Source organism: Rhinoraja longicauda, chromosome 3, assembly GCF_053455715.1.
Source record: "Rhinoraja longicauda isolate Sanriku21f chromosome 3, sRhiLon1.1, whole genome shotgun sequence".
Taxonomy (NCBI): Eukaryota; Metazoa; Chordata; class Chondrichthyes; order Rajiformes; family Arhynchobatidae; genus Rhinoraja; species Rhinoraja longicauda.
In genome coordinates this window covers 76,740,598-76,761,505 of record NC_135955.1, presented here as the reverse complement: position 1 = coordinate 76,761,505, position 20,908 = coordinate 76,740,598, and the positions used below count along the sequence as shown (strand labels likewise).

The window sequence follows — 20,908 nt, the reverse complement described above, 5'->3', positions numbered from 1 at the left end:
ACTGTATCCTTGACTTCCTGACCTGCAGAACACAATCAGCGAGGACAGGGGAGTAATCATCCTTCATGGTAATCCTCAACACTGGTGCTCCGCAAGGATGCATTCTCAGCCCCCTTCTTTACTCCTTGTACACCCACGACTGTGCAGCCATGTACAAATCTAATTCAGTTTTCATACTTGCAGGCAACACCACCATTGTGGGCCAGATATCAAATAATGATGAGACGGAGGACAGGAAGGAGATTGAGAACCTTGTGTCCTGGTGTCGAGACAACCCTTCTCCCAATGTCAACAAGACAAAGGAGATAGTGATCGACTTCAGGAAGCGAAACGTTACACATACCCCAGTTTGCATTGATGGTGCCGAAGTAGAAATGGTTGAAAACTTCAAATTCCTGGGAGTCAATATTACCAACAACTTGTCCTGGACCACTCATGTTGAAGCAACAACCAAGAAAGCACACCAATGCCTCTACTTCCTTCGAAGGCTTAGGAAGTTTGGCATGTCCCCTACATCGCTCACCAACTTTTACAGATGCACCATAGAACGTATTTTATCAGGATGCATTCACAGCTTGGTTTAAGAACAGCTCCATCCAGGACGGCAAGAAATTGCAATGAATTGTGGACGCAGCCCAGACCATCACATAAAGCAATCTCCCTTCTATTGACTCCATTTATACCTTACACTGTCTTGGCAAGGCCAGCAGCATAATCAAGGATGAGTCGCACCCTGGCCACTCCCTCCTCCCTCCCACTCCCATCAGGCAAAGGGTATAGAAGTGTGAAAATGCACACCACGAGATTCAGGGACAATTTCTTCCCAGGTGTTATCAGGCAACTGAATCATCCTACCACAAACAAAAAGCAATGCTGAACTACTATCTACCTCTTCCGTGACCCTCGGACTATCCTTGATCGGACTTTGCTGGCTTTACCTTGTACTAAACGTTATTCCCTTATCATGTACCTAAACAATGGAAATGGCTCGATTGTAATCATGTATTGTCTTTCTGCTGACTGGTTAGCACTCAAAAGCTTTTCACTGTACCTCGGTAAACGTAACAATAAACTAAACTGAAATGAACTGCAGTGAACAAACCAGCAGCCCAGTTTCTTACAATTACAACACTTGAAAATGTTCCAACATCGAGAGAGGCACTTTGTCATTTTCCCATTAATAAAACTGACCATAAAACTTTCAACCAAGTCATTTTCAGCTATACTTTCTGAACCTCATTTGTCTGCCTTTCAGCTCTCCAAGCAGATCTATAATGTGGAAACATGAAGGTTTTTTAAACAGAGAGAATATGCATAATGTTGATATTCAAAGGGACCTTGGTTTCTACATAGATAAATCACATCAATGATGATAGGAAAATAACTGCATGTGCTGGTTCAAATCGAAGGTAGACAAAATGCTGGAGTACCTCAGCAGGTCAGGCAGCATCTCAGGAGAGAAGGAATGGGTGACGTTTCGGGTCAAGACCCTTCTTCAGACTGATCAAAGTCTGAAGAAGGGTCTTGACCCGAAACGCCACCCATTCCTTCTCTCCTGAGATGCTTCCTGACCCGCTGAGTTACTCCAGCATTTTGGGTCTACATCAATGATGGTGATGGCTGCAACAGGCCTTTATGGCCAGCTGCAACTTGGACTGTGTAAAATGGCACCAAAATCTGGCGACTATTGTATATATATGCAGTGGGCTGTTTCTACACATGGGGTACTTAATTGGGGATTGTCTTTATGCATGGCAATAATCTCAGTGATTTATGTGCAAAAAATGTATTTCACTGTACCTTGGTACATGTGACAATAAAAGAACCATTGAACATACCGGTATAAATAGCCGATTGGGAACACAAACAGTATTTCGGTCTTTATTCCAAGAGGATGTGACTAAAGGAACAAGGACAACTCTGTAGTTGGTGATTTTCTCAATTATTCCTACACATCTAATTTGGGAATTCCATATCCAACAAAATTTTCATTGTCTTTGATCACTGTCAGTCCCTCAGGAAATTCCTGTTTGGATCATCACACTTGAAAGGCACAAATTGAAATGTATTTTCAGCACAACTTGAGTTATTAATTATTGCTCGATTTGCTGAATGTTTCCAGCATTTCTGTTTTAAAATTAGTTATCAGTGTTTGACCCAACTTAACCCTCAATCAGTCTTGCTGCTCTCCTCCCAATCTCCCCATTTTTTTCCATTGTTAATTTGAGGTTTTGAAATGCACAGCACCAGATAATCAATATTTTCAACTTAATTTCATACTTTCATATGTGAGCAGTACTATTAAAGAATGAATCATTAGTGCAATTATTTTAAAAGCATAAGTAAAATTGAAGTCTGTTCTGTAAAGCTTGTCAGTGAAAATAACATTGAAAATGGCTTCCTCAACTTTTACGTAACCATTAGAAAAGGCTACTTAAACCTTTAGTTGTTGACACTCAGATTCCCGTTAGTGCACTGCAAAATTCATCTGTCATGCACAATCTTGGAAATACTTACAAGTTTTAATAAATATATATATATATATATATATATATATATATTACTAAAACTCTCATATTGTGTATTTGTTTGTTTGTTCCTGAAATACAGCCAAAACGGTGCAAGATAGCGCAACAATTTTAGGCCCACCTTACTCACCATTGGCCTGTGGTGTGCAAGTAGCATGTTTCGTTTAAATTGTTGTTATACTTTAAGAGTTATTCGCATTTTAAACTTTAATAAATCACTTTTCCACTTACCCTGCCCGTCAGCCACGCCGCGCAGTAATACCTCTGTGTTCGACGTCACAATGGGAAGTCAAAGAAGATGGCCACCGGATCTGCGCGTGCGCAGTTGGGGGAGGGTTGGCGCTCGGAGAGGGGGGGGACCCGCCCGAGTGACAAGAGTGGCAGCCAATGAGGTGGGGGGGGGGGGGGGGGGGGTGAGGAGAGCTCTCCTGCTGCTGGCCACCGCGATGGCTGCCCGGGGCCGGGGTGAGTGGTTCCCTCTCCCCTTTCCTCTTCCCCCTCACCCGCCCCCGGCTCCGGGGGAGTTTTAAAGGGGGTTAAGGGGGGATGAAGTGGGTGAGTGGGGCAAGGGGAAAGGGGAGAAGGGGAGGGTACTAGACCATTGCAGGAGAGATTTGGGGGCGTTTTAAGGGGGGTTGAAGGGGGATGGAGTGGGTGAGTGAGGGGGGGGGAGGGTGCTAGACTAATGCAGGAGAGGTTTGGACCCCTCGGGTCCACAGCAGTTAGTAGCTTCTTATAAGTCAACACTTGTGTCTAATTAAACTAACTTTTATCAAAACACAGTAAAATACAAGCAGCTCAAAAGGAAAAGAGAAAAATACTGCAGATGCTGGAAATGCTAAGCAGGCAGCATTGAAGGAGGGAAATAAAGTTAATATTTCAAGTTGATGACCGAAATTAACAGTATCATTAACAGGAAAAAATTGGGCATTATAGCTTGAAATGATTCAAGAAAATTTATTCATAAAATCTATAGTTTTAATAAAGTTGTAAAGTTACCTTGCTCCTATTTTAACGATAAATTGCAGAAGTGCTTGGAATAGACCAGCTAAAGGACAGAAGCCGATCTTCTGAGCTTCATTGGTTGCTTCTTTCACCAGTGTTGTCCATCGATGGTTTTGAAGTTTTACCTAACAAAAAGTCAAAATGTAAAATTCTCTCAATTCATCTCAATCAAGGAGTTACTGAAGCACATCAGAGGGTGAAAGTGGTCCACATACTTCATGCATTTGACATGGCTGGGCTCTAACTTCAATACACAATATGCTTTAGCTTGATTGGCAAATCAGATACACCCAGGGAAAAATGCTTCACCGACTTAATTGGAAAGAGATAAAACAGGGGAAAGGTTCACCTGATGTGATCACATTTGAAAAACCTACTTTCACTCATACAATTCACTCTCATTCTTCCCATGCTTCTAAACTTTAAAGTTTAAGGCGGACGGAGAAAATTTTAGGAGGTCCTATTCTTTCAGTTTCCCGTTTTTACACGTCTTCTGCAGCGCAACATACTTGGATATAATTGTCCCAAATCAATAGTGATTGGCAAAGTTAACAAATATGTGTATCTAGACTGAGGTGGACCCGTTGGGTCCAAATCTCTCCTGCAGGCCTCTCCTGGGGCAACCCTCTCCAACTGACGAAGCCCGTTGCTGGGCGGGGAGTGTCCTCCGGGGATGTAGGCGGGCAAGGGGGGACAGGGAAGGGGAGAGAGAGTCACTCACCTCGGCCCTGTGCTGTCAGCGCTGCAGCTAGAGCGAGCAGTGGACCCAAAGCCTATCCTGCATTGGCCTAGCACCCTCCCCCTCCCGCATTCCACTCCCCCACTCCATCCCCCCTCAAACCCCTTATCCCCCATCCTCCCCTCCCTGACACCCCATCCACCAGCCCCCCCTCAACCCCCTTAAAACTAGCACCCTCCCCTTCCCCACTCCCCCTCCTTATTAAGGTAATTTAAAAACTTTTTTAAACTTTAAAATCTCTCTAACTTGAAAAATATAAGAGCAATTGGAATGAAATTTGGATGAATGTGTGCCCAGGACAGTGGTGAGTAAGGTGGGCCTAAAATTGTGTGGGTCGTGTACTGTTTTTTTGTGGATAAGAAGGGCATACATGTGAATGGAGAAAATGGCAAATATTTACTTTTCTTTCCCCCACATCTAGTAAAGTGATTATTTTCAAAATCAACATAATTGATTTCTTGATATAGTTCTGCAAGTAAAAATCGTCAGATGAAGTGGTGTATGATGGACAATGTACTGCAGCTTCCTGGATCCATCCTTTCACAAATGGGTGTATAAATTCTGATATAGGGGCTAATCCTAATTATTAAAGATACAGGACAAATGCTGAGGATCTGTGATCGATGTAATTACCACAGCAGAATGTAGGGCCACCAATTCTGAAACACTTGTTGAGATTAATGGTAAAAATGAAAAAAAGATAGAGGTCTTCTATGATTTCACATTCCATGAACTGGATTCATGGGAAAAGCAGACTGATATTTCGTAGTGTTGAAAAATCACCCAACCTTATGACTTCATAACCTTAGATAATTAAATGAATCAACTATATAATTGTGACAAAACACTCAGATTAGGCTGATTAATTATGAATATAGGTAGTTGTTCAAAGTGCTCCTATTTTTCCAATCAATCACATGTACAAATGCACACCATAATAAAACATATCCACTATTGCTTCCATGATTAAAAGTTGATGACTCCTGTTATATTTTGTCAGATGTTACTTTATGGTTTTGTTTCTTGACACAAGCTCCTGATGTGAACTATGGCATGAAGGAAAATATATGTAATTAGCCTAGGCTACTTATTCACAGGCCAGGTGTACAACATACTTTAACACACTATTAAATTGGTGAAACAGCCTGAAAATAGAAAATAGAAAATAGACAATAGGTGCAGCAGTAGGCCATTCGGCCCTTTGAGCCAGCACCACTATTCAATGTGATCATGGCTGATCATTCTCAATCAGTACCCCATTCCTGCCTTCTCCCCATACCCCCTGACTCCGCTATCCTTAAGAGCTCTATCTAGCTCTCTCTTGAATGTATTCAGAGAATTGGCCTCCACTGCCTTCTGAGGCAGAGAATTCCACAGATTCACAACTCTCTGACTAAAAAAGTTTTTCCTCATCTCTGTTCTAAATGGCCTACCCCTTATTCTTAAACTGTGACCCCTGGTTCTGGACTCCCCCAACATTGGGAACATGTTTCCTGCCTCTAACGTGTCCATTCCGGGAATTAACCTAGTAAACCTACGCTGCACGCCCTCAATAGCAAGAATATCCTTCCTCAAATTTGGAGACCAAAACTGGACACTATACTCCAGGTATAGTCTCACTAGGGTCCTGGACAACTGCAGAAGGACCTCTTTGCTCCTATACTCAACTCCTCTTGTTAGGAAGGCCAACATTCCATTGGCTTTCTTCACTGCCTGCTGTACCTGCATGCTTCCTTTCAGTGACTGATGCACGAGGACACCAGATCTCGTTGTACGTCCCCTTTTCCTAACTTGACACCATTCAGATAAGCCTTGTTTTACTCCTTTCAGCTTCATGAGCAATAAAAGTGGAAGAAAATAAAATTACATCTGAATGACAAAACTTGAATTTATATTAAACTTTTCCAGAAAATAAATGATAATGCAATGTTTCTAACTTACAATTTTCAGAAAATCAAAAGGGTTTAATTATACTTATTGATGCACACATCTATAAACAGAATATGCTATCAATTTTCACTGTATAATCTCACTGCACTATAAAATACCTGTGTTGAGTTTACAAACTGGAGGGGGAAAAATGTGTCTCCTCTTAAATACCATTACAACAAAACATCTAGGAAAAGTGAAAAAGGTCAAACTAGCTTTGAAAGATGCTAATTATGAAATCCTTACCGTGCTGAGTGAAAGTGCAAGCAGTGCTAATCGGAGCAGACTTGACAACTTGCCACTCGTATCACCTTGTTGCGAAGACAGTTGCAAACCTTGCCTGTAGCACATCTCCGCAGCTACCATCAAACCCTGGGATTTATATATTTCTGCCAACCACTGGTGGGAAACAGATATTCAGAAATGAAAATAGATCCCTGTCAAATGTTTTATCCTACATTGTGATAGTCAGACATCAGTCAGAAATGCTTCTGGAAAACAACAAACTGAATGAAAAAATGCATTTGTCTGATTAAAATAGATCATTCTGTATCTATGCATGCTGATAGCAATCTTTAGGGATGAATTATTTTAGAGACAGGATTAATTCCAGATTGCAATCCCAAGAGGGGCTTTAACAAGGTTACAGTTTTTTTCCTTGGCTAGGGGAGCCTCTTTAAAGACATAGATTTAAAGTGAGTGAGGAAAGATGTGAAGAGGACCGAAGTGGCAACTTTTCCATTCAGAGGATGGTGGGTATGTGGAACAAATTTCCAGAGGAATGAGGTGGGTATAATTACAACATTTAAAAAAGACATTTGGGAAGGTACTGGGACACAAAAAGTCCAAATGCAGACAAATAGAACTAGCTCAGATTGGCAAGGATGAGTTGGGCTGAAGGGCTTGCTTCCATTCTCCATGGCTCATTGCAAGATATATTAACAATAATCACAAAAATTTCTCCCAACAAAAATGTGCTCTGCTCTGCAGTTTCTAACTTTACGGAACCAAAACTTGAAATTCTGAGCCTTTAAAGTGAATTATATTGGTGAAAATTTGGCTATTGTAAATTGCTGCTGGTTACGCAGGTGATTCAGTTGACAATTAAGAGGCAGTGAGGAATTGATAGGCACGCCGAGAGAATGTTAGAGAAAATGAAATTTTGAGATGAGGCTCCCGGCCAGTCACTTTCCCAAGAAAACCCACACTGATGGAATTATTTCCAGAAGTAGAAACAAAGAACTGCAGATGCTGGTTAGTACATAAAAGGACACAAAGTGCTGGAGTAACTCAGCAAGCTAGGCAGTATCTCTGGAGAACATGGATAGGTGACCCTTTTTCAATTGATTGTAGTGGGGGTGCGGAAAAGAAAGCTGGGAAAGGGGAGAAGCCGGGCATATTTCTAAATACATAGCACAATGTATTTACTACTAAGATAATATACAACAAAGAAAAAGGATCTCTGGCAAAACCTGTTGTTTGGAAAAGGGATGGGGGAGGCTCAACATATTTTGTGCCGAGTTATCTATCCCCCACAACTGCCTTATCTAACTCAGTATAACCTGCATTTCTGTGCTACTTAAACGCTTTATCAAAAAAGTTCAACAGAAACCATCAAGATCAATAACCGAACCAATGATTTTGTCAGTGAAGAAGGTTTAAGCCCAGAGCTTTATAAAGATGCTAATAATTTATTAAGTATATTTCTTTAAGCAGGATTTGTAATTATTTATCGATTACTGCCCTTAAACCTGGTGCAAAGAGAGTCATAAAAAGGAACTATTAATGTAAAACAGTCACAGCACAGAACGTACATGCCAAGCTGTTATTGATGTGAAATTTGACATCACTGCCTTCTTCAGTTCTTCTAAAACTGTATCAGGAAGCTGCTGGTGTGAAAGCAAGAGCTGTTCACATTGAACCTGTTTCAGCAACAGGAACATTGCAGGGTGGTCTGGATACCTCTCTAGTACCTATAAGAAAGTAAAGTACCAGTAAAACACCATGCAATTTCTTTTTGAAAAGTTAGTTTAACCCAGATACGTGCACTCTCTCAATACTCATTTAAACTTTTTGATTTTCCAAAATTATACTGCTCACAGCCTTGAATTTAGTCAACTGATCATGGAATACTATGAAATTTGATTTACAACCCCCTGTGCGAAGATATTTTGTCTGATTTTGGTTTAAATAACTAATTCCGCACTTTGGGATTACGCCTTGCAATTTGAGGCTCTCCATTCATGGATATCCACCTTTCAGCATCCATATCAAGCACCTTTGGAATTATATTATTTCAATCGCATTATGTTCCTGAGTAAAAAAGTCTTTTTTGCTCAATCTGCCTTTGTAGAATCCTGTAGACATGCCATCCCAAAACCTCGCTCTTGATCTGAATCACCAACTTTTATTTGAAATAAAAACAAAAGAATCTGGTTATTCTCTCAGCATTTGTGAAAATAAAAAAAAGGTAATGTCTCCGATTTGAGACTCTGTGAGAACAAAGTTGCGGATATGTATTTGCTATGTTTATCCTTCCACAGATAACTGTTTGATTGGCACTCATCCACAACCACTCACTCCACCACCAAAACAGTTTACTGCAGTAGCTGCAGTTTACACCATCGACAAGATGCACATTGACAACTCACCAACTACTTAAATAGCACCATCCAAACCCATGATCTCTACCAGCCACAGACAATGGCAGCAAAAGCAGGGAAACACCACCATCTGGAAGATGCTCTCCAAGCCACGTGCCTTCAGTAATTGGAAATATATCACCATTACTTCACCGTCACTGTGTCAACATTCTGTAACTCCCAGTCCAACAACATTGTGGGTACCATCCTCAAGGACTGCGGCAGTTCAAGAAGGCAGCTCACAACACCCTTCTCTAGGGCAACTAGGGATGGCCAATGGCCAATATGCTGACTCAGCCTGCGAATCCCACATCGCTTAATTGAATTTAAAAATGTGGCCTATCTTCCTGAGTTGTTTCCATCTTTTCCTGTTTTTATTCCAGATTTTCAGTATCAGCAACTTAAAAAAAATATTTGGCACCTTATCAAGTCTTTTGAAAACCCAATAATACTACATCCATTGCTTTCTCTTTATGTGCCTTACTGCCAACATTCTCAAAAATCGAATACATTTATCCAACACGATTGTACCTTGTCCAATTATTTTAAGATCTGAAAACAATTGTTTGAAATATCAAGTTTCTAAACCTGTCACTAACGGGGCTCAATGAAATTTACTGGATTGATTTGGCGTACAGAACATTAAAACATTCCCCATCTGCATGGCAATATAATACAGCTCCTGTTTGAATGATACAGTACTTCAGTGCAGAAGGCTTCAGCGTCAGAATGCCTGCCCATTTCTTTTAATCCAGTAGCAGCCTGCTGCAAAGACCAGTTCTCCAGGGATTGAAGATAGACAGTTGGCATGGTATTCTCTGTCTTTACTATATAATAAGAAAAATGTTAGAATTATGTATCATCATTAGTCACTCCTCCCCCTCAAATTATTCCAGTATGAGCCAATAAATATTTCAATAACCATGAATTAAATTGAGAACATTTTCACATATTTCTCTCAACGAAACAATAGCACGGATAACATACAACAGTTTAATTTACCAGGCAACTGAAAAATTTACAAAACAGTATGCAATTGATCAGAGGAGAGATCATTTCAGATTAAGATGTAAAGGTTTCAGTTATTGCGAAGTTTATGGAATGTTGAAATAAATGAACACGGATCAAACTTTGTAAGTAAGTGATCATGTAAATTAAAGTTGCAAAGTGCATGACATGACTGGATAGCAGGCAATAAAAAAAGTTTTTCACTGTACCTTGGTACACATGACAATAAACTAAACTAAATCACTTACTTTTTGATGAGATTGCTGTAACAAACAGCTCTTCTGATGCAGTTAGTTTTGAATGTTTGCCATTTAAATGAGAGAATGTTTTTTCCATGTGTAACGCTGCCATTAAGCTGGCCCACACAGTGGGATCATCTGCGAAATGAAACAGGCAATTAAAAACAACTTATTTATCTCTAAAAATATGGAAGAATATTTATCTCTAAAAGCAAAACCATAATATTCTTCCATATTTTAAGTTACAATTTATTATACAACCGAATTATTTCCTCTTTTGTTGTTTAGAGTTCGAACATTGAAACATCCAACTTAATTTTGTTGTTGAGTTAACAGCTTTGACAACATTATTATTTCAGTTTATATCTGAGAAATAAATTATGGACGATTTTAGCTATGGTCAATTTTGCTCAATTCATTAGTAATAATCTTAATTTTGCAACCTTAAGAAATTTTAGCCACCTACATAATAGACAAGGATATTATTACTGAAACAAGCAACTGCGGATGCCGGTTTACAAAAATAGGCACAAAGTGCTGGAGTAACAGCATCTCTGGAGAACATGGATATGTGATGGATAGGATATTATTACAAAATCACGACATTAAGCTCCCTATCTTCTTAATTTTCAGATGTATTTATTGCTGAATATGGAAATTAATTTCTTTGAATTCTAATTCCAATTTTGTTTGTACTTGGAACAGGAAGAGGAATAGCAGTAAATATAAAGAAAAATAGGGAGAGTTTGATGCAATTGTTTAACAAGAAGATTAAAATTGCAGTAATAGAACCATAACAAGAGTGGAAATATATTAGATGATAACATCTTTAGGAATATTTAGGCCAGAAGTAGTTTAAAAAAAGGGATAATTGCTAACATTCATGAATTCATGAGTGATTGAACTATGCAGCACGAAAAAAAAAAACTTAGGGGCGGGGGGAAGGAAGATTGAAAAAAATTGTATGTGATTGCCAAAACTTCAGTCATTTTTTGAAAATGTTCATGACAAATATTCTAATTTCTATTTAATTAGAAATCTATTACATTTATTTAATTTGGGTGGCTAATGTCTAGTTTCAGAAAGGCTGCAAGAAAAAAACCTGGGAACTACAGACCAGTGAGCCTTACATCAATGATGGGACAGTTACTGGAGGGGATTCTGACAGCCTAGATCTACATGCATTTGTGCGGGGGGCAAGTTTTGTCTCGCCAATTTGATGGAGTGTATTTTTTGAAGATGTGATTGAGAAGAACACGTCGGACGCAATAATTGCTGGAAATACCCAACAAATCAAACAGCACCTGTAGAAAGAGAAAATCTGAGTTAAGATGGATCTTGCATCAGGATCAGCAGTTTGGGCACAAATAGATAACATTGGTCATCAAAAATTGTTGAAAACAGTGTAGTGTCTCAAAGACTGCAGTATGTCTAGAGGGAAGATAAGTTGCTGCTACTCAAACATACACTGGGATTTGTAAGAAAAGTGCAGCAAACTAGACAAAATGGGAATGAAATGGAGAATTAAAGTAACAAGTAACTAGAAGTTCAGGGCATCCCTAGAGAACTGCAAAGCAATGACCCAATCTGCATTTGGTTTCTCCAACACATTAACTAGGTACCTTGGCTTCCACCCATTCACAGACATCCACCTCTCCCTTTTCTGCAGTTTACATCACACAGCTTCTCACCTCTACTAGATGGGTTATTGACCTGAAACATTAACTCTATTTCCATATCCACAGAATGCTGGCTGACTTCATCAGTTCTTCAAGCATTTTCTGTTTTTATTTCAAATTTTCAGCATCCACATTTCTTTTTGATTTTCAATAATGAACTAAAAATGCCTCAAATGACTCCATTTCATTTTTGGTGGATGATAATTGTTATTTTTAGATAACGACAATTAAGCCATACTGAATACCAGAGTCAGAACTAAATTCTGTCATCCAGCGACAAAAACAGTACTTCAGCTGGTTTTTCCCAAGATTGATAACCTTGGCTTCTAATTGGATAAACATAAACAATTTAATGTAAAACACATTTCACCATCAGCATAATGTCTTAAATATAATTAAAGTTCTCCCTTGGTGATTTATGGACATTTAAAAGACATTGGATCATGATGGAGGAGGACAGCAACAATGAAAGATATTTTTCTTTAATCTGAATCACAGATTGGTATACCTGGATAAAGATGGATTGTCTTTTGGATAGTCTTTAATGCATTATTATTGTCATCAATCGCAGCATGTTTTCCTGCTGCTATCTGGTTTACAGCACTGAACAAAAGAGCATTCTGGAAGAGAAGAAAAATAAAGATCTATTTTATAAATTGCAAACATCCCATATTAAATGTTTGATTTAAGTATACTAGATCGTTTTGTAATATTATGTGCTGCAGTTGAGGATATTATTCTGAAGGCTAAACAAAAATAGCCACATAAATACTGTTTAGTTTGAATTTACCTTTGAATGATGAGAACTGAGGATCTGTGCTACATTGCCAGCCACTACCCCACCCTACAAAAAGAAAACAAAAATGAAAACACGATAATACCAACGTTATTTGAACTTCCTATCACGTTCCTGTCCAAGTGTCTTTTAAATGTTGTTATAGTACACCTCAACTACCACCTCTGGTAGCTCATGCCATACACCGACCTCTATCCAAGTAAAACGTTGCTCTCCAGGTTTGTATTATATCTAGTCCCTCTCATCTTAAACACATGTCCTCTTCTTTTCGATTCCCCTACCCTTAGCACAAGAAATATCAGTGCAGCTTATAGACCAGTGTTGCAGAAATCTTTCTAGGTGTGTTATGCACTAAATAGTTCAGAGCAAAGGAGAGAATTTAAGTGGAGAAACAAGGAACAGCAGATGCTAATTTACAAAAATAGGTACAAAGTGCTCAGCAGGTCAGGCAGCAACTCTGGAGCACACGAATTGGTGACATTTTGGTTTGGAACCCTTCTTCAGACTGAAGAAGAAAGCTGGAACAGAAATTTCCAGGGGGGGGGGGGAGGGGAACCAAGCCAAGCATGGTGTGTAATGTGTGGATACAGGTGAAGGGGTTTTTTGATTGACAAATGGCTGGACAAAGGCCACAGTTGAGAAGACAAAACGTGTGAGGTAAGGGTAGAAGGGGTGCGAATTGTGAAGCCAGGGGAAGGAATAAAGGGTGGAAGGGGATGAGGGGAGAAATGGGTGCAAATCCAGGTGGGTCACAGGTAAGTGATTTAAGAAAATTTAAGTCATCTTGTTGTTTTCCAGCAGAAACCATCCCCCCCACCACCCACCCCTATTGTTAAATTAATTTTGTGATTGCACAAACAATTTTGAGTATCATTACATATCAATAAAGCAAGAGAGTTTATCACATTAGCATTCCAGGAAGTTTTCTGTCATATCAAAGGCTGACAGACCTAATTGAAAATTTCTCTGAAGTAAGGATTAACATGATTAAGGTGACATGGGCTTAGAAATATCAAGAAAACAAACTGACAATAATATTTCAGACAATAGATAGGATACTTACTTCCGCCTTTTGGGGAGTATGCTGAGGAATAACTCTGCATAATAATGTCCAAAGGGCAGGATCTGCTGGATTGCTGGGAGGGGTGGTGGGGTAGAAAGATTTTACATTTTGTAATATGCTTTTTCAATTAACTTGCAAATATACTTCTTGAAACAAAAAGTTTGTATTTTATAGTAAAGAGATCGGTCAATCACCTAAATACATTTGGAACTTATTTCAGAATGATGCAGAATTGAGATTTCTTGTTTCAGTAACATAAGTATGGAGGACATCAATTTTATGCATAGAATTATCCAAGTTACATTGCAATGACCTAGCAGTAACAAATATTTGTAAATGATCCATCTTTAGAAACTCCATGTCAAGATAATTCAGATATGGAGCTGTAATGTTCAGTACTGGCCTATAGCATAAACAACTGCAATTGAGTGCAATGTTCATTAGATGCCTGACCATTATTTCTACTTCCTACTACTATTCTGCAAATCTGACTGATGAAGATTGTTATAAACAGATTATAAACAGAGTCATTGCCTGTCAGCACTACTTCCTCAGGTCCTTAAACAGATGGCCTGGACTGCTCATATCCCTGGTCTCCAGACTCTAGATCATATATTTTCTGCAATAATTTCAAACTCTCAGCAGTTCCGTTTATCCTTCTTTGACGAAGTATTTGAAAGAAGAATACGCAGAATAATTTTGAGGAAGAATGTTTACCCATTCTTTGCTTAAAAAAGAACTGTAAATAACTCTGATTACAACTTTACCAAGCAAAGCTACAAGTGGCCATCCCGGTCGGATTGAGCTGAGCTGGGTACTCAAATGAAGCCATTCACGACTAAACTGTAGCATTTACAATATTGCATAGCTGGCTTCCTAATAGAATTTTGTTCAAAATTGCTATTGGCTTAAAATTGATTTAGATTTAGATTTTTAGATTTAGAGATACAGCGCAGACAGGCCCTTCGGCCCACCGAGTCCGCACCGCCCAGCGATCCCCGCACATTAACACTATCCTACACACACTAGCGACAATTTTTACATTTACCCAGTCAATTAACCTCCATACCTGTACGTCTGGAGAAATCAAATTTTGCAATTACTCAGTAATGATCTTGGAAAACACCATCTTTCTTGCAATCAGTATTTCACTGAATACAAATTGCTAATACTTGCCATATCTAATCACCTTTAAAAAGACTCCCTGTGAAATACATTAACATTACAAGCCTGATTCAATATTTACACAAAATAATTGGCTTTATGACAGCTGCCGTAACTCATTCAAGCCGGCAATAATATGATTAGTGGTATATTCACGTAATTTATGTCTCTTATTGATGTATATCCATTATATTTTTCAAAATTACATTGTAAGGAAAACAATAATTTTTCATTATTGGCACTAATGACAAATATAAAGGTAAATCTGACCAATCATTATTAGATAGTAAATGTAAACTAAAGCAATTATTTCATAACTGCAAAACAAATTTAGAATAGTTGTGACCATTTAATTAAACTGAAGATTTAACACCTGTCCCTTTACCTCCCCCCTTGACTCCATCTAAGGACCCAAACAGTCTTTCCAGGTGAGGCAGCGCCTGCATCTCCTCCAACCTCATCTACTGTATCTGTTGTTCCAGGTATCAACCTCTCTAAATTGAGTTTTTACAGGAAACAGGGGCGGAAGAAGTGTCGTCAAGATAGCTATGGGAGTCAGGTTTGCAGTGGACGTCGGTCACAAGTACGTCTCCCGTGATGGAGAGGGTGAGATCCAGAAACGGTATGGAGATGTCAGAGATGGTCCAAGTAAATTTAAGAGCAAGATGGAAATTAGCGATGAAATTGATGGTCAGTGAATTCTGCATGGGTACAGGAGATAGCACGAATGCAGTCATCAAAGTAACAGAGGTAGAGTTCAGGGATAGGGCCAGTGAACGACTGGAACAGGGATTGTTTGACGTACCCTACAAAGAGGCAGGCATAGCTAGGGCCTATGCGAGTGCCCATAGCTACGCCTAGGATTTGGAGGAAGTGGGAGGAGTCGAAGGAGAAGTTGCTGAGGGTCAGGACCAGCTCTGCTAGGCGGAGGAGAGTATTGGTAGATGGAAATTGGCTGGTTCTGTGGTCAAGGAAGAAACGGAGGGCTTTAAGACCCTCCTGGTGGGGGATAGAGGTGTAGAGTGACAGGACATCCATAGTAAAGATGAGGGAGTGGGGACCTGGAAAACGGAAGTTATTGAGGAGACGCAGAGCATGTGAGGTGTCTTGGACATAGGTAGGGAGAGATTGGACCAGGGGGGGATAAGACCCAAAAACATCACCCATTCCTTCTCCCAAGAGATGTTGCCTGACCCGCTGAGTTACTCCAGCATCTTGTGTCTACTTATAAGTGTCAAAGACCTACCTATGAACAGCTTTTGATGCCTGTCTCTGCACAGCTAAACTGTTACTTTGCAAAGAAAACATTCCTGAAGAAAGAAGAGATGTTTCATAAGTTGAAGCAATCTTATCCCAGTGTTTGAACAGCTCATTAAGTGCTGCTGTAGTGAGTGTGATATCCTTCTTCAAGAGTCCCAGAGCACACAAGGCCTGAAGACTCTCCACACTGGGCTCCTTCAGCATGGAGCTGTTAAAATAAAAGCAGAATACAATTAACGTTGTAATTTATACTATTCCAGCACTTATAACTGATGTGCTTTCAACATCCATCTAAAAATGCTACGCTATTATATACTTTGAAAGATTGAAAAAAATATGCAGTTTGTTTAGTACCTGAAGCCATCTTTTCAAGTGCAATCATGATCGCAAATCTCGTTAGAGTCAGAGTGATAGAGTGAAAACAGGACCTTTGGCCCAACTTGTCCACACCGGCCAACATATCCCAACTACACTAGTCCCACCTGCCTACATTTGGTCCATATCCCTCTAAACCTGTTATATCCATGTACCTGTCTAACCGTTTCGTAAAACGTTGGGATAGTCCCAGCCTCAACTACCTCCTCTGGTAGCTTGTTCCATACATCCACCACCCTTTGTGTGAAAAGGGTACCCTTCAGATTCCTATTAAATCTTTTCCCCTTCACCTTAAACCGATGTCCTCTGGTTGTATGTTATTTATATACGATGTATGATACAATGTACAATATAACAATGTATGTTATTTTCATACATGTTTGCAAATAGCAATCAGACATAACAAGTGATTAATGTGTTTCTGATAGTACAAGAAGGATTTAAGTGCAGTTAATCAAATTTGTTAAAAATGTTAAAGCATTGTTCCATAAGGATTTCTGAATAAGTAACATTTCAAAACTTGCTGATTGCATCATATAATGTGAGGACAAAATAATAATTTAACCAATTCCATAACCAATGGTTCAGATCAAAACACTGCAATTCTGCCACAAACAATTGCAAATGTTGGTCAATAAATAACCACGTAAATTGAAAACTCCAACCTCAATGCAAACTCATCACAAGTATAAAAGACAAGGTAGAAACATCTGGTACCATAATTGAAAATGGAAGGTACTGTATTTAGAAAACGTTAATGTTTTCACACCCGTGGTCTGGAAGACATTCTTCAGAACAAGCTGCACCTTCAATCTAGCCTTACAAATTTGATAGGCTACGGGAACAGATTAGAGCATGCACAGCAACTAGCAGTGAGCAAAAAAATCCTCGACTCTCCAAAGCCTCACCATCATCTGTAAGGCAGAAGGGTGATGAGGACACCCTAATCGCCAGAATTCTCTCCAGGTTGCAAATATTTCTTACAAATATATTCCTGCTATTTCTACATCACTGGTCAAATTATTGGAATCTATCTGTCCAAATAAGGAAGGGGTACTAAATTAACAGGAGACCCAAGTTCGAACTTGACTAGGGGTGCTGTCTGCACACAGTTTGTACGTTCTCCCTATGACCTGTGACCTACGTTTCACCGGGTGCTCCTGTTTCCTCCCACACTCAAAACACGTACAGGTTTGTAGGTTAATTGATCTCTGTAAATTGTCCTTAGTATGTAGGATAGCGCTAGTGTACAGGGTGATCATCGTTCACCGCAGCCTCGGTGGGCCGAAGTGCCTGTTTCCACATTGTATCTCTACAGTCTATTCTAAAATTCTGTTTTAAAAATAAGCCAGGAAACCAATATTCCACTTTTCTCTGCAGCAAGATAATCTGCACAATATTATTTCACTGCCAGGTGATTGCAGAAATTAGGACTCTTTTATATAATGTTAACTATTTAACTATACCTCACAGGAAGTCTAAAAACGCACACACACACACACACATATATATATATATATATATATATATATATATATATATATATATTAAAGTGAATAACCCAAGACTACATTTCCGAGCAAAGGCCCTTTCATTCCTGAATCCTTCTGATTATTAAACACAATTCTAGCTGTTCCAATTATCAAGATTTATAAACTAGAAAATAACAGAAATATAGAAACATTCTGAAATTAAGATGGTCGTGTAAAATGAATGTTTTTTAGGCATTTACCACTTGAAAAGTAACGTCTTAGCATTGTCCATTCTGTTGCTTTTTAACTCAATCATGGCAAGCGCAATCAGGATATGAGCCTTCTCTTTCTCCATGTGAGCAATACTTAAAGCCTTTTCATAAGCTGGTAAAAGATAAATGAGGCAAATGAGTTTTTCGGCAAATTAATTATCTTACCAAAAAATTACATAACTTCCAAAATGAATTGTGATACAGGAAGAATTAACTACTGATTTTTTGTGACAAGGTAATGGAATATCTCACTTTAAGCCAACTACCAAATAAATTGTGCCTTTCATGTTAAAATGTATTTATTCTGTGAATTACTTTAAAAAAATTGCAGTAACAAGTTCTTTAAAGGCAGCCATTCTAATAGGAAAATAATGTGTTAATTTAAGAACACATCACATGTAGAGATAACTGGCAAGAAATTGAGAGCATAGAGGCCCATTTTCAGCAGAAAAAAATAGCTTGATGAGCTACATTACAAAGTCTTTCACTACATAATAAACCAATACTATAGATGCCATATTAATAAACACATTTAACACATGCACATAGTGAACAATGCCATGCGAATACAGAGCTGGCGGACTATGACACCAATCAGCAAGCAAACCTGATTTGCCACATACAATGCCATCTTGGAACTCAACATTCCAAGCAACTTGCTCTTCTAATCGATAATAACGGAACATGCACTCAGATGTGGAAAGGATCTACCAACAGGCAACAATGTCACGTTTTGCCTGGTTTATATACACCAAAAAAGATTGTATGAAATATGAATAAATCCTTATCAGCTTATTCATATTGAATGAATGAATAAGTTTATTTATTGGCCCAAGTATGTGCATGTACAAGGAATGTGCCTTGGTGCTCCGCTCACAAATGACAACACAAACATACAGTTAACAATTAAGAATAAAGCATAAACACATCAAAACAATAAGGATACAAGGAGGGTTGAAGTGCAGATATCCATGGAAGACAACATCAAGCAGATCTTGGTCAACAAGCCTGACTGTACTTCTACATGAGCAACAAAATTTGGGCTGGGGCAACAGCAAGAGGACTGGCATATTAGTAGCGTAAGTGAACAAGTGTTCTCTACAGAGTAGACCTCTGCTTCATGGAGTCACTTTCATCTGAGAGCGCTCTTCCAACATCATAATACAACAGGGTGGTTGTTATATTGCTGTCAGAGCCTGGAAGCCATTTTGTACTTCATAATACAGAAACAACTACCATTATATAAATGTTTTTGGCAGCAAGTTGCCCTTGTAACACAGCATTCTGGGGTTTCCATTGAGTTCAATTATTAACATAAAATGAAGATAGACATAAAATGCTGGAGTAATTCAGCGGGACAGGCAGCATCTCTGGAGAGAAGGAATGGGTGAGGTTTCGGGTCGAAACCTTTCTTCAGGCTAAAAGTCACGGGAAAGGGAAACGAGAGATATAGATGATGATGTAAAGAATTATAGAACAAATGAATGAAAGATATGCAAAAAAGTAACAATGATAAAGGAAACTGTTAGCTGTTTGCTAGGTGAGAACAAAAAGCTGGTGTGACTTGGGTGGGGATGGGATGGAGGTAGTGGGAATGCAGGGGTTACTTGAGGTTAGTGAAATTAATATTCATACCACTGGGTTGTAAGCTACCGAAGTGAAACATAAGATGCTGTTCCTGCAATTTGCATTTAGCCTCTCTCTGACAATGGAGGAGGCCTGGGACAGAACGGTCAGTGTGGGAAATGGAAGGGAAATAAAGTGTTTAGCAACCGGGAGATCAGGTAGGTCCAGGCGCACTGAGCAAAGATGTTCAACGAAATGACCGCCCAGTCTACGTTTGGTCTCGCCGATGTATAAGAGTCCATATCTTGAACAACGGATACAGTAGATGAGGTTGGAGGAGGTGCAAATGAACCTCTGCCTAACCTGAAAGGACTGTCAGAGTCGAGGGAGGAGGTACAAGGACAGGTGTTGCTATAATTACTTGTGCTATAATTTTGGACTTCAGATTCAGCATTATAATTAGGTCCACAACTTCCACAATAGAAATGACTGACTCTAATCTGTGTCAAGTTGATGCCAGATTCCACCATGCACCTTTATGGCAACATTCACACAGCCTTGTGTGCATACATCACCAGAGCCTTGACTAAAACAGGACACTTCGCCTAAGTTGTATCTCTTTCTCAAAGCTTGCAGTTCAACATTTGAAAATCAGTGCTTGACTATTCAACATTTTTCTGTGAATGTTTCAAAAGTAGAGTATCCTTAAACTGAGATAGCCAGTCATTCACTACTGAATGTGCAGCCATCAAGCAGCATGATTAGTGTGGACTGAAATCACTAAATGCGAGGGCATCACAAGTTTGGCATCACAATAGCTAAATTTATATTTGTGGGGTACAACAATAACAATTTTGGTTATAATTATTATGGTTAAAATGACATGTAAATCTATCCAGACGACAAACTCCTGCTGTATTTATGCTAATTCCATATTTACCTTTGGTACTCTCCTGAAGTAGGCCTTTCTTGAAGTAAGCCAAGGCAATTCCAGTAATGTCATCAAACTCTGTGAGTGAATTTGACACATAAGCCTGGATGGACTCCTGATAGTGACCTGCAGTACTAAAGATTGAAAAGGTGACTTTGATGAAGCAGCAAGGTGATCTTCAGGCCATACATGTCAAAATCATAAGGCAACTTTACTTAGCAGTATTTAATGCTTTTCAGG

At 39.1% G+C, this 20,908-nt stretch overlaps 1 protein-coding gene across 3 annotated transcripts in view; it reads right to left on the bottom strand.

Annotated features, from left to right (window-relative positions):
- Positions 1 to 20,908, bottom strand: part of skic3 (SKI3 subunit of superkiller complex) — a 99,867-nt gene that overhangs the window by 6,668 nt on the left and 72,291 nt on the right. For all 3 annotated transcript variants that reach the window (XM_078396483.1, XM_078396484.1, XM_078396485.1), the window contains 11 exons: positions 20,678 to 20,802; positions 18,160 to 18,283; positions 16,039 to 16,260; positions 13,629 to 13,701; positions 12,560 to 12,613; positions 12,278 to 12,389; positions 10,100 to 10,228; positions 9,546 to 9,670; positions 8,016 to 8,174; positions 6,448 to 6,600; positions 3,528 to 3,658 (listed from right to left, as the gene is read on the bottom strand). In XM_078396483.1, the coding sequence (XP_078252609.1) occupies positions 3,528 to 3,658; positions 6,448 to 6,600; positions 8,016 to 8,174; positions 9,546 to 9,670; positions 10,100 to 10,228; positions 12,278 to 12,389; positions 12,560 to 12,613; positions 13,629 to 13,701; positions 16,039 to 16,260; positions 18,160 to 18,283; positions 20,678 to 20,802 (1,407 nt within the window). The remainder of the gene's footprint in view (positions 1 to 3,527; positions 3,659 to 6,447; positions 6,601 to 8,015; positions 8,175 to 9,545; positions 9,671 to 10,099; positions 10,229 to 12,277; positions 12,390 to 12,559; positions 12,614 to 13,628; positions 13,702 to 16,038; positions 16,261 to 18,159; positions 18,284 to 20,677; positions 20,803 to 20,908) is intronic.